This window comes from Tamandua tetradactyla, chromosome 9 (genome assembly GCF_023851605.1).
Source record: "Tamandua tetradactyla isolate mTamTet1 chromosome 9, mTamTet1.pri, whole genome shotgun sequence".
Taxonomy (NCBI): domain Eukaryota; kingdom Metazoa; phylum Chordata; class Mammalia; order Pilosa; family Myrmecophagidae; genus Tamandua; species Tamandua tetradactyla.
In genome coordinates, this window is record NC_135335.1 from 113656801 (window position 1) to 113675295 (window position 18495).

Below are 18495 nucleotides of genomic sequence, written 5' to 3' on the forward strand. Positions count from 1 at the left end.
TCTCCTCTAGAGATAAAGTCCTTTTCTGTGGCATTCTCAACCCCATTCTAACCCTGTCCTTTAAAAGTATACGACACTGGTATGGGCCTGCAGTGGGAGCGGGTGTCTCGGCGCCGGTGGATCGGACCGGGGGACCCGTGCTCACAGCCGGCCCAGCTGCTCCCGGCAAATGAACATAGGACAACGTCCAGAAACAGAGAATATCTTTCCCTGGGAATTTTGATCTTTCAGACTACCAGTTTGGTTCTAGCAATGCATTATTCTAGGACTTTAAAAGAAGGGGGACCTCGTTATTTATCTTAGAATGCTGTGGTTATTGCTGAACTTTCCAAGATAATGGCCTGCATTTTACTAGTCTACAAAGATAACAAATGTAGTTCAAGAGCACTGAATCGAGTACTACATTATGAAATTCTTAATAAACCTATGGAAACACTTAAACTTTCTATTCCAGAAGGGATCTATTCTGTGTGACACTGTCAGATCTAGATGCAGCTACTTATCAGGTCACGTAAAGCTGAAAATTCTCACAGACAATTTTCTGTGTCTCTGCTTAGTGAAAAATTAGGTGTGTACCAGTGGCTCTCCCTAGTAATTTTTTTTGTTTCTCCCTAGTAATTTTGATGACAGGAGTTGCTTTTGTTCACTGGCCCTCAGAGTCTCAAGAACTTGACTCTAAGGAACTTACAGCTGGCTCTCAATTTTGTAGGACTCATGGCAGTTCTTTCAGCATGTTTTTCAAGTGGCTTTGCTGGGCTTTACTTTGAGAAAATTATTATTAATAGAAACCAAGCAGTCCGCGTGGATAAGAAACATTCAGCTAGGTTTCTTGGGGAGTATATTTGGATTCATGGGTGTAACGTTTATGACAGAGAATTGGTATCAAAGAATGGATTTTTTCAGGGGTATAGCCAACTGACCTGGATAGTAGCTGTTCTTCCGACACTTGGGGGGCTTATGATAGCTACTGTTATAAAATATTCAGATAATATTTTTAAAGGATGTGCAATTTCTTTATCCATAATATTATCAACATTGATATCCTATTTTTTTGGCTACAAGATTTTGTGCCAAATATTGTCTTTTTCCTTGGAGCCATCCTTGTAATAACAGCTACTTTCCTATATGGTTATGATCTTAAACCTACAGGAAATCCCACTGAAGCATAGCAGTTTATCATCTTAAACTGGGTTTAAAGATGGGGCACCAGAAATCTCAACATTAATCCTGTAGAAAGGACTTCAAATGGATTATGTGATGATATCTTGCTGAATCTGATTATATTGTTCAAATAGTTTGAAATTATAAAAATTTAAGGAAAAAATGTGTATATATAAAAAACACCTATTGCATCTAGAAATCAAAACTTGAAAGTATTTCCAGGGGTTAAAGTACTTTAATTAGAGAAAACTTGAAGTCTGAGTTTAAAAATATTTTACCTTTTCAGTGCTGCAGAAATGTCCTAAATGCACTCTTTGCTAGAGCACATGAATGCTAGATATCAATTCTTGAAAATCAGATCTATTTAATCTTATTAAATGTTTTTTTATCTTACTCTTCTTGTACAGAGTAGATATACTCTGATATATCTTCTTATACAGACATATCAAATCACACAGAATATTCAACGTTTGAAAATTGTAATTACATATAAAGTTGTGAAGAAATAGAAGTATATAGAATTTGAAAAAACTCTCACATATCTGTGATTTTTATATTTGTACAAAGGATTACTAAACAGAGGATTGTAAATGTTATTTGTTAAACTACATAAAAATTGATAGAGTAACATTCTGGTTCAACTTAGAATAAAATTCATATTTAAATTTAATATAGAGAGATACATCTATTTCTCAATATATGTTTTAATATCATCTGTTCCTTCAAATAGCTGAAAACAATCTAGTTGCTCCTGTATTGTGCTAGATAGGAATCAGTGACTTTTCTTTTTTTTCTTTTTTAACATGGGCAGGCACCAAGAAACCAACCCAGGTCCTCCGGCACGGCAGGCAAGCACTCTTACCTGCTGAGCCACCGTGGCCCGCCCAGGAATCAGTGACTTTTCCACTGATGGAGCTTTGCTGTTAATCTCCTAATTGTATTTTTTTGTGTAAATCACAAATTCTTAATATTACTTTAAATTAAATTTGTATATGTGTTAATTTCCATTGAAGTTTTAAACTGTAAAAAGAAGGATGTAACACAGGTATAGAATAATTTAGTAAAGTTGTGTTTTCTAAAAATATCTGACAATTTTTAACCAACGTAAAAATACATATAAGAACTCTGTTCTTAATGCTTTGGATCCAGTTAATTATTAGTATTTATGTTGTTTATTCCTAGGAAAACACCATAATTCTGCAGCAGCTACTTCCGTTGCGGGCCAAAGTTGCCAAACTACTCGGTTATAGTACACATGCTGACTTTGTACTAGAAATGAACACTGCAAAGAGCACAAGCCGCGTAACAGCATTTCTAGGTTAGTTCTTTTTCTTTTTTAAATCAATTGTATGATTTTTTTTTTTTTTTTTTTTTTTTTTTGCATGAGCAGGCACTGAGAAAGGAACCCAGGTCTCCAGCATGGCAGGCGAGATCTCTGCCTGGTGAGCCACCATGGCTCACCCCAGTTGTATAATTTTTGTTTTCTTTTCTCTGTAGCTGTTTTGCTACATCATAGCATCTTGTCATAGGGCTTCTGAATCTAACATGCATCCTATTTTACATCCACTTAAGGGAAACTTACTGATGACCTAGTATAAGCCAGATACTATACTTGGTTCTAGGGAGTGCTTGTTGTTTGTATTGCTGTTATAGTTCTTGCTTCATTCTACTTTGTACCTTATTTGGGAGTTTTATACCAATTGCTAACAAGATGTCTAGAATCCTAAAGAAAGTATTAGCACATTGGCTTTATTCACTGCCGCCAGGTGTTTGGCAGTTCTGGTATGGCTGCCAAGGAATTCACGTGGTCTAAGTTGACAGATAGCCATAAATGAAAATAAACATTTCGTATTCCAGATACTAAAGCAATTTAAAGTAATATATATCAAAACTGAAATCTAATGACTCTTACCACGTTCATGCAAAATTATTTTTATAGCAGTCTTATTTTATTTTACTTTTAAAATATTTGTATTGACAGATCACAAACTTAAAGTCCATGCATGGTATGCAGTCAGTGACTCACAATATCATGACATAGTTGTGTAATCTTTACCATAATCTTTTTTTTTTTTTTTTTTTATGAAACATAACCACATACAAACACAAACATTCTTACCATATGTTCTAGTTTGCTAGCTGTCAGGATGCAACACACCAGAGACAGATTGGCTTTTAATAAAAGGTGATTTATTTCATTAGTTCTTCAGAGAAAAGGCAGCTAACTTTCAACTGAGGTTCTTTCTTATGTGGGAAGGCACAGGGTGATCTCTGCTGGCCTTCTTTCCAGGCCTCTGGGTTCCAGCAACTTTCCCCAGGGTGATTCATTTCTGTATCTCCAAAGACCTGGGCTGAGCTGCTAGTGCTGAGATGAGGTATGCTGAGCTACTGGGGCTGTGCTACATTGCACTCTCTCATTTAAGCAACAGCCAATTAAGTCAAACATCATTCGTTGTAGCAGGCACGCCTCCTAGCCGACTGCAGATGTAATGACCAACAGATGAGCTTCACATGCCATTGGCTTATGTCCGCAGCAATACAGCTAGGTGCCTTCACCTGGCCCAGTTGACAACTGAATCTAACTACCACACCATATGAGCATTCCATTCTTGTTATATAATCAGTAACTCACAAAATCATCATGTAGTTGTATATTCATCATCATTATCATTTTTCAGAACATTTGCATCAATTCAGAAAAAGAAATAAAAAGGAAACAAGAAAACTCATACATACCATACCCCTTACCCCTCCCTTTCATTGATCACTAGCATTTCAATCTACTAAATTTATTTTAACGTTTATTCTCTCTATTATTTATTTATTTTTAACCCATATGCTCTACTCGTCTGTCTATAAGGTAGATAAAAGGAGCATCAGGCACAAGGTTTTCAGGCACAACCACAGTCACATTGTGAAACGTATGTCGTTATACAATCATCTTCAAGAAACTTGGCTACTGGAACACAGCTCTACATTTTCAGGCAGTTTCCTTCAGCCTCTCCATTACACCTTCACTAAACAGGTGATATCTATTTAATGTATACGAATAACCTCCAGGATAACCTCTCAACTCTGAAATCTCTCAGCCATTGACACTTCATCTCATTTCACTCTTCCCCCTTTTGGTCGAGAAAGTTTTCTCAGTCCCTTACTGTTGAATCCCAGCTCATTCTAGGATTTCTGTCCCACGTTGCCAGGAAGGTCCACACCCCTGGGAGTCATGTCCCACATAGAGAGGGGAAGGGCAGTGACTTTGCTTCTCGTGTTGGCTGAGAGAGAGGGGCCACATCTGAGCAACAGAAGAGGTTCTCTGAGGGGTAACTCATAGGCCTAACTTTAAGTAGGCTTAGCCTATCCTTTGCAGGGTTAAGCTTCTTATGAACAAACCCCAAGGTTGGGAGCTCAGGCTATTGCTTTGGCTGTCCCCGCTACCTGTGAGAATATCAAGAATTCTCCACTCGGGGAAGTTGAATGTTTCCCCCTTTCTCACCATTCTCCCACGGGAACGTTCCAAATACTTTTTTTTTTTTTAATTTTTTAATTTTTTTAAAATACCAAAAAACACCAGACGCAAACATTCTTAACTTTTGATCATTCAGTTATATATATATATATATATATAATCAGTAATTCACAATATCATCACATAGTTGCATATTCATCATCATGATCATTTCTTGGAACATTTGCATCTATTCAGAAAAAGAAATAAAAAGAAAACAGAAAAAATTCATACATAACACATCCCCCACCCTTCCCCCTCACCAATCACCAACATTTCAATCTAAATTTATTTTAACATTTGTTCCCCCTATTATTCATCTTTATTCCATATGTTTTACTCGTCTCTGGATAAGGTAGATAAAAGGAGCATTAGACACAAAGTTTTCACAAACACAGTCACATTGTGAAAGCTATATTATTATACAATCATTTTCAAGAAACATGGCTACTGGAACACAGCTCTACATTTTCAGGCAGTTCCCTCCAGCCTCTCCATTACATCTTGACTAACAGTGATATCTATTTACTGTGCACGAATAACCTCCAGGATAACCTCTCAACTCTGTTTGGAATCTCTCAGCCATTGACACTTTATTTTGTCTCATTTCACTCTTCCCCCCTTTTGGCCGAGTAGGTTTTCTCAATCCCCTGATGCTGAGTCTCACCTCATTCTAGGGGTTTTCTCAATCCCTTGATGCTGAATCTCAGCTTATTCTAGGATTTCTGTCCCACATGCCAGGAAGGTCCTCACCCCTGGGGTTCATGTCCCATGTAGACAGGGAGGGTGGTGAGTTTGCTTGTTGTGTTGGCTGGAGAGAGAAACCACATCTGAGCAACAAAAGAGGCTCTCTTAGGCGTGACTTTTAGGCCTAATTTTAAGTAGGCTTGACCTATCCTTTGTGGGGTTAAGTTTCATATGAACAAACCCCAAGATTGGGGACTCAGCCTATAGCTTTGGTTGTCTGCACTACTTGTGAGAATATCAAGAATTCAACTTGGGGAAGTTGAATTTTCCCCCTTTCTCACCATTCCCCAAAGGGGACTTTGCAGATACTTTTTAATTCACTGTTCAAATCATTCTGGGATTTATTGGGGCATCACTCTGGACAAATCAACAAAATCTCACATCCTACTCAAGGTTCTATGTACTTATGGTGATCAATTAAGCTGTCTACATAAGTTACATTAAGAAATGCACTAGTCAAAATATAAATTTTGTACCAAATAAATGTTTTTTGCTTTAGTCTCACATATAAGGTAAAATTTTAAAATATTCATTACCATCTATTTTCTGCAACCTGCAGTAATGACATTCCTTTGTTCTGCCTCATGCAAAAGCATTTTTAAAATTTGTACATTTAGACACTATCATTATGCTCTCTAGGCGTTCCTAGATTATACCATCTCAGTCTTTAGCGTCTATCTTTCTTTCTGATTTCATTTGTGCCCCCAGCCCTCCTCCCTCTATCATTCTCACATTCAGCTTCATTCAGTGTTTTAACATAATTGTATTACATTTAGGTAGCATTGTGCTGTCCATTTCTGAGTTTTTACATTCAGTCCTGTTGCACAATCTGTATCCCTTCAGCTCCAGTTACCCAATATCTTAGCCTATTTCTATCTCCTGATGGTCTCTGTTACCAATGAAATTCTCCAAGTTTATTCACTAATATCAGTTCTTATCAGTGAGACCATAAAGTATTTGTCCTTTTATTTCTGACTAATCTCACTCAGCATAATGTCCTTAAGGTCCATCCATGTTGTTACATACTTCATACTTTATTCTGTCTTATGGCTGCATAATATTCCATTGTGTGTATATACCACAGTTTGTTTAGCCACTTGTCTGTTGATGGACGTTTTGGCTGTTTCCATCTCTTTGCAATTGTAAATAATGCTGCCATAAACATTGGTGTGCAAATGTCTGTTTGTGTCCTTGCCCTCATGTCCTCTTGAGTAGATACCTAACAATGGTATTGCTGGGTCATATGGCAATTCTATATTCAGCTTTTTGAGGAACCGCCAAATTGCCTTCCACAGCAGTTTACCATTTGACATTCCCACCAACAGTAGATAAGTGTGCCTCTTTCTCCACATCCTCTCCAGTACTTGTCATTTTCTGTTTTATCGATAATGGCCATTCTGGTGGGTGTGAGATGATATCTCATTGTGGTTTTGATTTGCATTTCTCTAATGGCCACGGAAGTTGAGCATCTCTTCATGTGCCTTTTGGCCATTTGTATTTCCTCTTCTGAGAAGTGTCTGTTCAAGTCTTTTTCCCATTTTATAATTGGATTGGCTGTCTTTTTGTTGTTGAGTTGAACAATCTCTTCATAAACTCTGGATACTAGACCTTTAGCTGATATATTGTTTCTGAATATTGTTTCCCATTGTGTAGGCTGTCTTTTTACTTTCTTGATGAAGTTCTTTGATGTGCAAAAGTGTCTAATTTTGAGGAGTTCCCATTTATTTATTTATTGAATGCTCTTGCTTTGGGTGTAAGGTCTAGGAAACCGCCTCCTAGTATAAGATTTATAAGATATTTCCCTACATTTTCTTCTGTTTTATGGTCTTAGATCTAATGTTTAGATCTTTGATCCATTTTGAGTTAATTTTTGTATAGGGTGTGAGATATGGGTCCTCTTTCATTCTTTTGCATATGAATATCCAGTTCTCTAGGCACCATTTATTGAAGAGACTGTTCTGTCCCAGGTGAGTTGGCTTGACTGCCCCATCAAAGATCAGTTGTCCATAGATGAGAGGGTCTATATCTGAACACTCTATTGTATTCCATTGGTCAGTATATCTGTCTTTATGCCAATACCATGCTGTTTTGACCACTGTAGTTTCATAATATGCCTTAAAGTCAGGCAGTGTGAGACCTCCAATTTCTTTTTTTTTTTTTTCAGGATCCTTTTAGCTATTCAGGGCACCCTGCCCTTCCAGATAAATTTGGTTATTGGTTTTTCTATTTCTGAAAAGAAAGTTTTGGGGGTTTTAATTGGTATTGCATTGAATCTGTAAATCAGTTTAGGTAGAATTGACATCTTAACTATATTTAGTCTTCCAATCCATGAACACGATGTGCCCTTCCATCTATTTAGGTCTGCTCTGATTTCTTTTAACAATTTCTTGTAGTTTTCTTTGTATGGTCTTTTGTCTCTTTAGTTAAATTTATTCCTAAATATTTTATTCATTTGCTTGCAATTATAAACGGAATTCGTGTCTTGATTTCCCCCTCAGATTTTTCATTACTAGTGTATAGAACCACTGCAGATTTTTGAGTGTTGATTTTGTAACCTGCCATTTTGTTCTGCTCATTTATTAGCTCTAGTAGTTTTGCAGTGGATTTTTCAGGGTTTTCGACATATAGTATCATATCATCTGCAAACAGTGAGTTTTACTTCTTCCTTTCCAATTTTGATTCCTTGTATTTCTTTTTCTTGTCTAATTGCTCTGGCTAGAACTTCCGACACAATCTTGTATAACAGTGGTGAGAGTGGACATCCTTGTCTTGTTCCTGATCTTAGGGGGACAGTTTTCAGTTTTTCCCCATTGAAGATGATGTTAGCTGTGGGTTTTTCATATGTTCCCTTTATCATTTTGAGGAATTTCCCTTCTATTCCTATCCTTTAAAGTGTTTTCAACGGGAAAGGATGTTGAATTTTGTCAGATGCGTTTTCTGCATCAATCGAGATGACCATGTGCTTTTTTGCTTTGATTTGTTGATATGGTATATTACATTAATCGATTTTCTTATGTTGAGCCATCCTTGCATACCTAGGATGAATCCTACTTGGTCATGATGTATAATTCTTTTAATGTGTTGCTGGATTCAATTTGCTAGAATTTTGTTGAGGATTTTTGCATCTGTATTTATTAGAGAGATTGGTCTGTAGTTTCTTTTTTTGTAATGTCTTTATCTGGCTTTGATATAAGGGTGATGTTGGCTTCGTAGAATGAGGTAGGTAGCTTTTCCTCCTCTTCAATTTTTTTGAAGAGTTTGAACATGATTGGTACTAATCTTTTTGGAATGTTTGCTAGAATTCACATGTGAAGCCATCTTGTCCTGGATTTTTCTTTCTGGGGAGCTTCTTAATGACTGATTTAATTTCTTTACTTGTGATTGGTTTGTTGAAGTCGTCTATTTCTTCTCGATTCAAAGTTGGTTGTTCATGCCTTTCTAGGAAGTTGTCCATTGCATCTACGTTGTCTTGTTTATTAGCATAAAGTTGTTCATAGTATCCTGTCATTACTTCCTTTATTTCTGTGGGGTCAGTGGTTATGTCTCCTCTTCCATTTTCTATCTTCTTTATTTGCAACCTCTCTCTTCTTCTTTTTGTCAGTGTTGCTAAGGGTCCATCAATCTTATTGATTTTCTCTTAGAACCAGCTTCTGGTTTTGTTGATTTTCTCAATTTTTTCCATGTTCTCAATTTCATTTATTTCTGCTCTAATCTTCATTCTTTCTTTCCTTTTCCTTGCGTTGTGGTTAGTTTGCTGTTCTTTCTCTGCTTCTTCCAAGTGGACAGTTAATTCCTCAATTTTTGCCCTTTCTTCTTTGATATAGGCATTTAGGGCAATAAATTTCCCTCTTAGCATTGCCTTTGCTGCATCCCGTAAGTTTTGGTATGTTGTGTTTTCATTTTCTGCTGAGAAATCTACACATAGTCTTATTGGGCTTCCCTTGTATGTAATAGATTGTTTTTCTCTTGCTGCTTTCAAGATTCTCTCTTTCTCTTTGACATCTGACATTCTGATTAGTAAGTGTCTTGGAGTACTTCTATTTGGATCTGTTCTCTTTGGGGTACACTGCACTTCTTGGATCTTTAATTTTAAGTCTTTCCAAAGAGTTGGGAAATTTTCAGTGATAATTTCCTCCATTAGTTTTTCTCCTCCTTTTCCCTTCTCTTCTCCTTCTGGGACACCCACAACACGCATATTCGTGTGATTCATATTGTCATTCAGTTCCCTTAGTCCCTGCTCATATTTTTCCATTTTTTCCTATATATTTTCTTTTTCTTGTTGAATTTCAGATGTTCCATCCTCCAGTTCACTAATCATATCTTCTGCCTCTCGAAATCTAACATTGTAGATTTCCATTTTCTTTTTCATCTCTTCTACTGTGCCTTTCATTCCCATAAGTTCTGTGATTTGCTTTTTCAGACTTTCCATTTCTTCTTTTTGTTCACTTCTTGCCTTCTTTATTTCCTCCCTTAATTCGTTGATTTGATTTTTGATGAGGTTTTCCAGGTCTGTTCATACATTCTGAATTAATTGTTTCACCTCCTGTATCTCATTTGAATTGTTCGTTTGTTCCTTTGACTAGGCCATATCTTCAGTTTTCCTAGTGTGATTTGTTATTTTTTGCTGGCATCTAGGCATTTAATTACCTTAATTAGTTTATTCTGGAGATTTGTTTTCACTTCTTTTACCTAGGGTTTTCTTGATGGATGAATTTGTTGTCTGTCCTTTGACATTCAGTTCAGGTTTTTCTGGACCTCTAGCTTAGGTTTTGTTTAACAGAGGAGAATTTTTCAGTTCTTGTTTTCTTGTTTCTTGCCCTGCCTGTATCGTGCCTTTCTCCGCCACCCTTAGGAGGGTCTACATAGGTATTACAGGCCCCAGCCAGATTTTCCCAGACCAAACTGGCCTCCTGTCAGGAGGAAAGAGTCACCTGCGTCGGTTTTCCCTGAGGGTGAAGTCTCTGGGCTCTGTTTTTCTTATCCTGCCCAGTATGTGGCGCTTGTCTGACTGCAGGTCCCACCAGCATAAGATGATGCGGTACCTTTAACTTTGACAGACTCTCCCTGCTGGGGCATGGTGGAGACAGAGGAGTGGTTGTAGGCTGGTTTTAGGCTTCAAATTACCATGCCCTGGGGTCTGAATTCCTTAAGGGAGGGGTTCCCCCTGAGTTGGGCCTCACCCCTCCCCTGGGGAAGGCACAGGCTCCAGACAAGCCCTCAAATGAGCTTGTTTCTGCCTATGCCTGGGGCGTTTGCAGCCTGAGAATCTCTGCTGCTGTATCCAAAGGCAGCCGAGCCTCCATAGAAACACAACCATAGAAACCTCTGTTTCTTCCCATCACCCTGCCCCCTTAGTGCTGGGGCAAAATTCAGCTACCTCTGCTTTGACCAGCTTCCCCTGAGTTGGGGACCTATTTTTAGTAATCAGAATTTGTTAATTAATTCCACACTTGAAGCTTAGTTGCACTCAGCCCCTGCTACTGGTAAAGTCTCTTTTCTTTTCCCCTCTGGGAAGCATCCTGTGGGGGAGGGGCGCCAGCTGCTGCGGCTTGTGGAACTCACGGTTCTAGAAGGGCTCACAGCTGGTCCAGCTGGGGTACGCTGTGTGTCCGTTCACTGACGTGGCACCAGGAGCTGTTCTGTACTGTTTCTGGTTATTTAGCTGTTCTGAAGGACAAACTAAATCCCACACCTTGCTAAGCCGCCATCTTGACTCATCCCCTGCAAATACATTTTTATTCACTGTTTGAAACATCTGGGATTTATCAGAGCATCACTCTGGACAAACATACAAAATTTCATGCCCTACTCAAGGTTCCAAGTATTATGGTGTTAAATTAAGCTGTCCACATAAGTTATATTAGGAAATGCACTAGTCAAAATATAAATTTTGTACCAAATAAACATTTTTTGCTTTAGTCTCACACATAAGTTAAAGTTTTAAAATATGAATTACCATCTATTTTCAACATCCTGCATTATTGACATTCCTTTGTTCTTCCTCATGTAAAACATTTTTAAATTTGTACATTTAATCAATATCTTTATACACTCTAGGCATTCCTAGATTATACCATCTCAGTCTTTGTTGTATATCTTTCTTTTATTGCAGTCTTTTTAAAAAGTATTTTTCTAGGGATATCTTCACACACCATGTAGTCCATTCAAGTTTAAAATCAAATGGCTGAACACCATAAGTACATGGAACCTTGAGTAGGGCATGAGATTTTGTTGGTTTGTCCAGAGTGATACTCCAATAAATCCCAGAGTGAAATGAACAGTGAACAAAAAAGTACTTGCAAAGTCCCCTTCAGGGAATGGTGAGAAAGGGGGAAATTTCAACTTCCCCAAGTTGAATTCTTGACATTCTCACAAGCAGTGCGGACAACCAGAGCTATAGGCTGAGTCCCCAATCTTGGGGTTTGTTCATATGAAACTTAACCCCACAAAGGATAGGTCAAGCCTACTTAAAATTAGGCCTAAGAGTCACCCTCAAGAGAACCTCTTTTGTTGCTCAGATGTGGCCTCTCTCTCCAGCCAACACAACAAGCAAACTTACCACCCTCCCCCTGTCTACATGGGACACAACTCCCAGGGGTGTGGACCTTCCTGGCAACATGAGACAGAAATCCTAGAATGAGCTGGGACTCAGCATCAAGGGATTGAGAAAACCTTCTTGACCAAAACAAGACGAAATAAAGTGTCACTGACTGAGAAATTCCAAACAGAGTCGAGAAGTTATCCTGGAGGTTATTCGTATACATTAAATAGATATCACCTTGTTAGTCAAGATGTAGTGGAGAGGCTGGAGTGAACTGCCTGAAAATGTGGAGTTCTGTTCCAGTACCCATGTTTCTTGAAGATGATTGTATAATGACATAGATTTCACAATGTGACTTTGTGATTGTGAAAACCTTGTATCTGATGCTCCTTCTATCTACCTTATCAACAGATGAGTAGAACATATGAATAAAAATAAATAATAGGAGGAACAAATGTTAAAATAAACTTAGATTGAAATGCTAGTGATCAATGAAAGGGAGGAGTGGAGGGTATGATGTGTATGAATTTTTTTCTGTTTTCTTTTTATTTCTTTTTCTGAATTGATGCAAATATTCTAAGAAATGATCATGATGATGAATATACAACTATGTGATGATGTTTTGAATTACTGATTATATATGTAGAACGGAATGATCATTTGTTAAAAATGTTCATGTTTCTTTCTTGTCATTTTTTTTTTAATTTTAAAAATCTCTATATCTAACTATAGAGACAGATGCTAGATTGAAGGGTCAGAGATGAGCTGTCACCAGGCTCTGACATAGAAGACTCGTCAGTGAGAACATGACCCTGACTCCAGGCAGATCAGGGAGTAGTTAGGCAGCCTTGCACGTGTTCTCCAAGCAGAAGCCGTGAGGTCAATACATCTTTTAAAAAATAAAAAATAAAATTGCTCCCAGTATTATCACACAGTTGTATATTCATCACCATAATCATTTTTAGAACATTTGCATCACTCCAGAAAAAGAAATAAAAACAAAAAAGAAAAGCCCATACATCCCATAACCCTTATGCCTCCTTCTCACTGACCATTAGTATTCAGTCTATGTAATTTTTTTTACCCTTTATGCCCCCACCATTATTTATTTATTTGTCTGTATTTTTTTTACTCATCTGTCCATAGTATTCCAGAGGGAATGTCGACCACTGGTTTGTCACACTCACACAGTCACATCATAAACGTTGATATCATCTAGTTATACAGTCATCTTCAAGAGTCAAGTCTACTGGAATGCAATTCAGTAGTTTCAAATATTTCCCTCTAGCCATTCCAGTACATCATAAACTAAATAGGAGCTATCTATTCAATGGTTAAGAATAGCCTCCAGGATAATCTCTTAACTCTGAAATCTCTCAGCCACTGAAACTTTATTTTGTCTCATTTCTGTCTTCCCCCTTTTGGTCAAGAAGTCTTTCTCATTCCCGTGATACCAGGTCCAGACTCATCCCTGGAGTTTTGTCCCACGTTGCCAGGAAGATTTACACCCCTGGGAGTGATGCTCCATGTAGGGGGTTGGCAGTAAGTTCACTTCCCGAGTGTGCTTAGAGAGAAAAAGAGTTCATGGCAGTCTTTTAAAAATCATATTTCTTATGCCCATGACTTTTAGTCACTCTTTCCCACCTCTCTCTCAATCAATCTTGGCTATTGATTCTAATAGTCATTCTCTTTTCTCCCTCCTCTTAGTAAAAATGGTTGAATCACTTAGCCATGGTAAAGATTCTACCTTTTGTTATCATTAGCTCTAATCAGAGTTGTCCAGAGCATGACTTTTTTTTTTAAAACTTTACTTGCCCCAGTCAAATTATTCACTTTCAATAACTAAGCAAAATATTTGGTCTGTTACTTTGATGGCCATTTAATCTTAATAACTAATGGTAGGCTAAAATCAGCTTTCACCCAGAGTTGACACCTCTGAGTTCTCGATGATCATACACTAATCCACCGATGTACATGCTGGCGTAGTATTTGACATACAGCAGGTGTTCCATAAATGGTAGCTATTTATTACCATATAATTCATTTATGAATTTGCAAGATGTTTATTAAATAATTACCTTGTATTCGGCAGTATATTGAATAAGACTACAGAAAGGAATAAGACAAGGCTCCATTCCTCAATGAAATTTTTGAGCTGTGGGAACAATAGAGATGTTAACAGGCAAACACAAAAACAGTCTGATACAGAGAATGCAAATAGAATGACACTGAGTGTGTGATGAGACTGTTTTCTTTGGTGGTGGCTGCATACACTGAAATTTTTCCTTAGTAACTCACCTGATGAACTTTATTTCTTTAATTTCTTTAAAGTAGCATTTCCTGTCATTTAAAATTGGCATTTTCCATCAGAGTTGTTTTTATAATACCTGTTTTCATGTATTTTCTCACAGTCTAATCAGAATTGTATCTCTTCGTGTCTTCCATGAGCTGCCCCGTCACAGCATCCCTCAGGCTGCCGCCTGCAGCTCACACAGTGGGGTTTGCCTCCTGCACAGCCACATCCCTTACAGAGCCAAGCAGTTTTCATCTTACATATCTAACAAGTTATACGGAGTAATTCTACAATAAGAGCCTATTCGCCTAACCAAATACAGTGAAGTAGTCACAAAAATAAACCACTATGCAAATTGTGGTACTTGGAAGTTTCTCCATCTAAGAACTGGAATTGCTGTGTCCAGACAGACCCTCTTGAGGAGAGTGGAATAGCGCCGCTCTGCGTGGCTGTTGAGTACATGGAGCGCTTTTAAGATAACACTGAGCAGAGGTCACATCTCATTTGCTGCCCCTGGCTGTCTGAGGTCCTTAGCCCCACTGAAGAATAATCAAGCATATGTGTTTAGTTTCCCTAATGCTTTTGTTCCCTGAATCACAACAGCCCTGTGACTGCTCTGAGATCCACTTCAGCTGTATTAATTCTGTTAGGAGGTAGCAGCAGGGTTTGGTGATGCAGAAAGGAAAAGGGAGGTGGAGCCATAACATAAATCACCCAGAAGGAAACAGCAGGACTGCTTAGTAGAGCCCAGTTCCTTCCCCTTTTCCTTTCCTGCTTCCTTTCTTACTTCTTTCCTACCTGTCTGCTTTCCTGTTTACCTTTATTGAACACTACAAAGAAGGAGGCACCATGCTAAAATACTGGTGGTATGTGTCAATCTGTTCCCACCGAGAACATGAGATCACTAACTTTTTCCACTCTCCCCACAGATGATTTAAGCCAGAAATTAAAGCCCCTGGGTGAGGCAGAACGAGAGTTTATTTTGGATTTGAAGAAAAAGGAATGTGAAGAGAAAGGTTTTGAATATGATGCGAAAATCAATGCCTGGGATCTACATTACTACATGACGAAAACGGAGGAACTCAAGTACTCTGTCGACCAAGAAGTCCTCAAGGAATATTTCCCCATTGAAGTGGTCACTGAAGGTTTGCTAGACATCTACCAGGAGTTGTTAGGACTCTCCTTTGAGCAAGTAGCAGATGCTCATGTTTGGAATAAAAGTGTCACGCTGTACACTGTGAAGGATAAAGCTACAGGAGAAGTGCTGGGACAGTTCTACCTGGACCTCTATCCAAGGTACTGAGTACCATTTTGTTGGCAGGGACCTTAGGGATTCAACTCCTACCCAGTTTAAGAGTCTTCTCTCCCATATTTCTCATGTTTGGTTCTCAGTGTAGGAGTGCCGTCATTTGCTTAGCAGGTTCCTTCATTTTTCTAGGCCTCAAATTCTTTGCCTCTGTTCTGGGCCCTAGACACTGAGAAAACTAAGGGTATTTGCTTCATAGGGTTATTGTAAGGATTCAATTGATTAATCACGTGCAAAGCATTTAGAAAATACCCAGCACATTGCAAGTACTTGATAAATCTTAGCTGCAGTCATTTTCATCATTTAGTTAGTTCACTGCATTTATTCAATTTAAAATTCATCCCCAAAAATGTCAGGGAATCTGAATAGCAGTACTGTTAAACCTATGGCTACTTCCCTCAGTCTTGCTCAGAGATACTATCGGCCCATGTATAGGTCCATGTTTTTCACTCGATTTATTAACGTATTACTCATAGTTACTTTTTTTTTGCATGGGCAGGCACCAGGAATCAAACCCGGGTCTCTGGCATGGCAGGCAAGAACTCTGCCTGCTGAGCCACCACAGCCTGCCCTCAGTTACTTTTAAAACTTCAATATCTCGAAGGTCTTTGAAATATCTGAGTCTGGTTCTTTAGTTTATTTTGCTTTTTGACCGTGTGTTCTTTCCACCCCACCCCCCTGCTTCACAATTTTCTTTAAAAGCCAAACTCTTGGCTAGGCTAGTAAAAACTGAATCAAATTGATTTGTGCGTGGAAATGGACACACTTTTACTTCTGCTAGGCCTTTAATGTGGGAGGTTGATTTAATCTGTTTCAGCTGGGTTTGGGATTTATTGTCACCATGGTTACTCTCAGTGTACCCCAAGATTCAAATTCCTGTATTTTTACCTTGTGTTAAGAGTTGGAACTGGTTTGCCAGAGAGTTTTTCTCTGTCTGTTCAATCCTCAGCTTTCTGTCTTCCCTGTGTGCTCTTCTTCAGAGCATGTCTCTCTCGAAGCTCTTCCTGGTCACCCAGCCACAGCCTGCGGTCGTCTGTTCCTCGCTGCTTATTGGGGAAGGGAAGCTTCCATCATGCTCAGCCTCTGCTGCCTGGGTCTCATGAGTGGGTCCTCCCCACTGATCCTGCCTCACACTGTGCTCTGGGTCTTACCCCAGACCATATTCTTGTCCCTTCCTTCAGAGGTGGAGGGTTTTTCCCCTGTTCCTTTCCTCCAGCACTCTAAGACATTTGTTCTGTAGGATAAAGGGATAAAAAGGATCGAGTCGGTGCTCTTTTGTTGATTGCAGTGGCTGTTCCCTTCCCTTAGGTCTGCACCAGAGCTAATGCTTTCTCGGGGCACTTGCCCTGCCTCCAGTTTCTGTTTGTGTACAGAGAGGGCTCTGCAAATAGGTGGTGAAATTTCCCTTGTTTATAGCTTCCCAGTGTTCCCTGTTTCTCTGGCCCACTGTCAGCCTTTAGGATTTCATTAAAAATTCTTTTTGCAGGTGTCTGGCAGCATCTTCCCCAGGTAAGTAAGTCCCAGGTAAGTAAGTACTTGCCTGTTCTCTCCCCTGGGAGATGCCTATTTAGATTGTCAGTTTGTTGATTGCCTTTCGACCTCAGTTCTCTGATGGATTTGAGAAAAGTTATGATTAGCAGATGGGCCAGCAGGTTTCTGTTGTTGTCATTGTAAGAATAGGAGCAATCACTTTCCAGTTTTATATGTTTTTATAGAAAGCTGGAAGAAGGTTAGTTTTCTTTTTAACATGAATAGCTTCAGCAGGAAAAAACACAGAGTAATGAAAGTCATGAAGGGGCAGATGATACAGAAAAATACATACAAATAAAAACAAAGCAAACTAAAAAATCCTCCCAGATCTGAATGAACTGTTAGTCTTCCAAGAAAAAGAAAGAAAGAAGAAGAAAACCTACTCTTAGAATGTGAGGCCTAATGGTCTATAGCTTTTGGAAAGACCATCCCTGATACCACATTGTCCAAGAATAGATTTTATAGTATAATTTTTGGCTTTTTCCAAGGCTAATTAAAAGGATCTTGTTTCCAAAAGGCCCATATAATTTATAAGAAGAGCTCATTTAATTGTGAGAACTGATACTTCCCTCCTTGAATAAAAAGAAAAACCTTATAGTCTGGAATTTAGTTTTTTTCCGATCCTAATTTTAAGAAAAAAAACTACCTGGTGAATCAAACTGTATCTTTTATTTCAAATTTGTCTCAACACGATTTAAGGAAAACTGAACTGACCCCCATCTTTGAAGAAGGAAAGCGAGAGAGCTCATTAAAACAAACTGGATTATCTATACGCTAAGATTTTTCAACAAAAGAAACCTTGGGGATATAACCTGAGGGAAGTGGTGCTGGGGTTTTGGTTTGTTTGCTTAAGTTTAGTTTTTCCATTTTAACAAAACATTGACCTCTTTTCTGAAAGGCAGATGAAATGTGTTAAGCATCTTCTCATGTCTAATATGGCTTAGTGACTGTCGGAGTCCATGCATTGCTGTTCCTGGAAAGAGTGTTCCCGTCTAAGCGGTGTGTGTTTCTGGTTCCTAGGGAGGGAAAATACAACCACGCGGCCTGCTTTGGGCTCCAGCCTGGCTGCCTTCTTCCTGACGGGAGCCGGATGATGTCGGTGGCTGCCCTTGTGGTGAACTTCTCCCAGCCTGTGGCAGGTCGCCCCTCTCTCCTCAGGCACGATGAGGTGAGAACTTACTTCCACGAGTTCGGGCATGTCATGCATCAGATTTGTGCACAGGTGAGTGATTTTTGATAGTAAACCCACCAGTTTCCTCTTGCTTTTCCAGAATATTTTTTTTCACTGCTGTCAAGTTTCTCCAGTTAATGTGTGTTTTCAGAAGTTGGACATGGCTCAGAACTCCGTGGGCCTTCTACAGAAGCATAAATCTCTCTCGCCATGTCCGCTTGCACAACGTGTTTTGACTCTG

General features: G+C 38.8%; 1 protein-coding gene, 1 long non-coding RNA gene and 1 pseudogene across 3 annotated transcripts in view; 2 read left to right on the forward strand and 1 right to left on the reverse strand.

The window, feature by feature from the left end:
- The window catches only part of NLN (neurolysin), a 143663-nt gene that overhangs the window by 87984 nt on the left and 37184 nt on the right, over window positions 1-18495 (forward strand). For both annotated transcript variants that reach the window (XM_077117327.1, XM_077117326.1), the window contains exons 7-9: window positions 2344-2479; window positions 15177-15543; window positions 18104-18305. In XM_077117327.1, coding sequence (XP_076973442.1) covers window positions 2344-2479; window positions 15177-15543; window positions 18104-18305 — 705 coding nt within the window. The remainder of the gene's footprint in view (window positions 1-2343; window positions 2480-15176; window positions 15544-18103; window positions 18306-18495) is intronic.
- LOC143647387 (uncharacterized) overlaps window positions 1-18495 on the reverse strand; it is a 144063-nt gene that overhangs the window by 18852 nt on the left and 106716 nt on the right. The window lies entirely within an intron of this gene.
- LOC143646386 (UDP-N-acetylglucosamine transporter-like) lies at window positions 82-1198 on the forward strand (annotated as a pseudogene).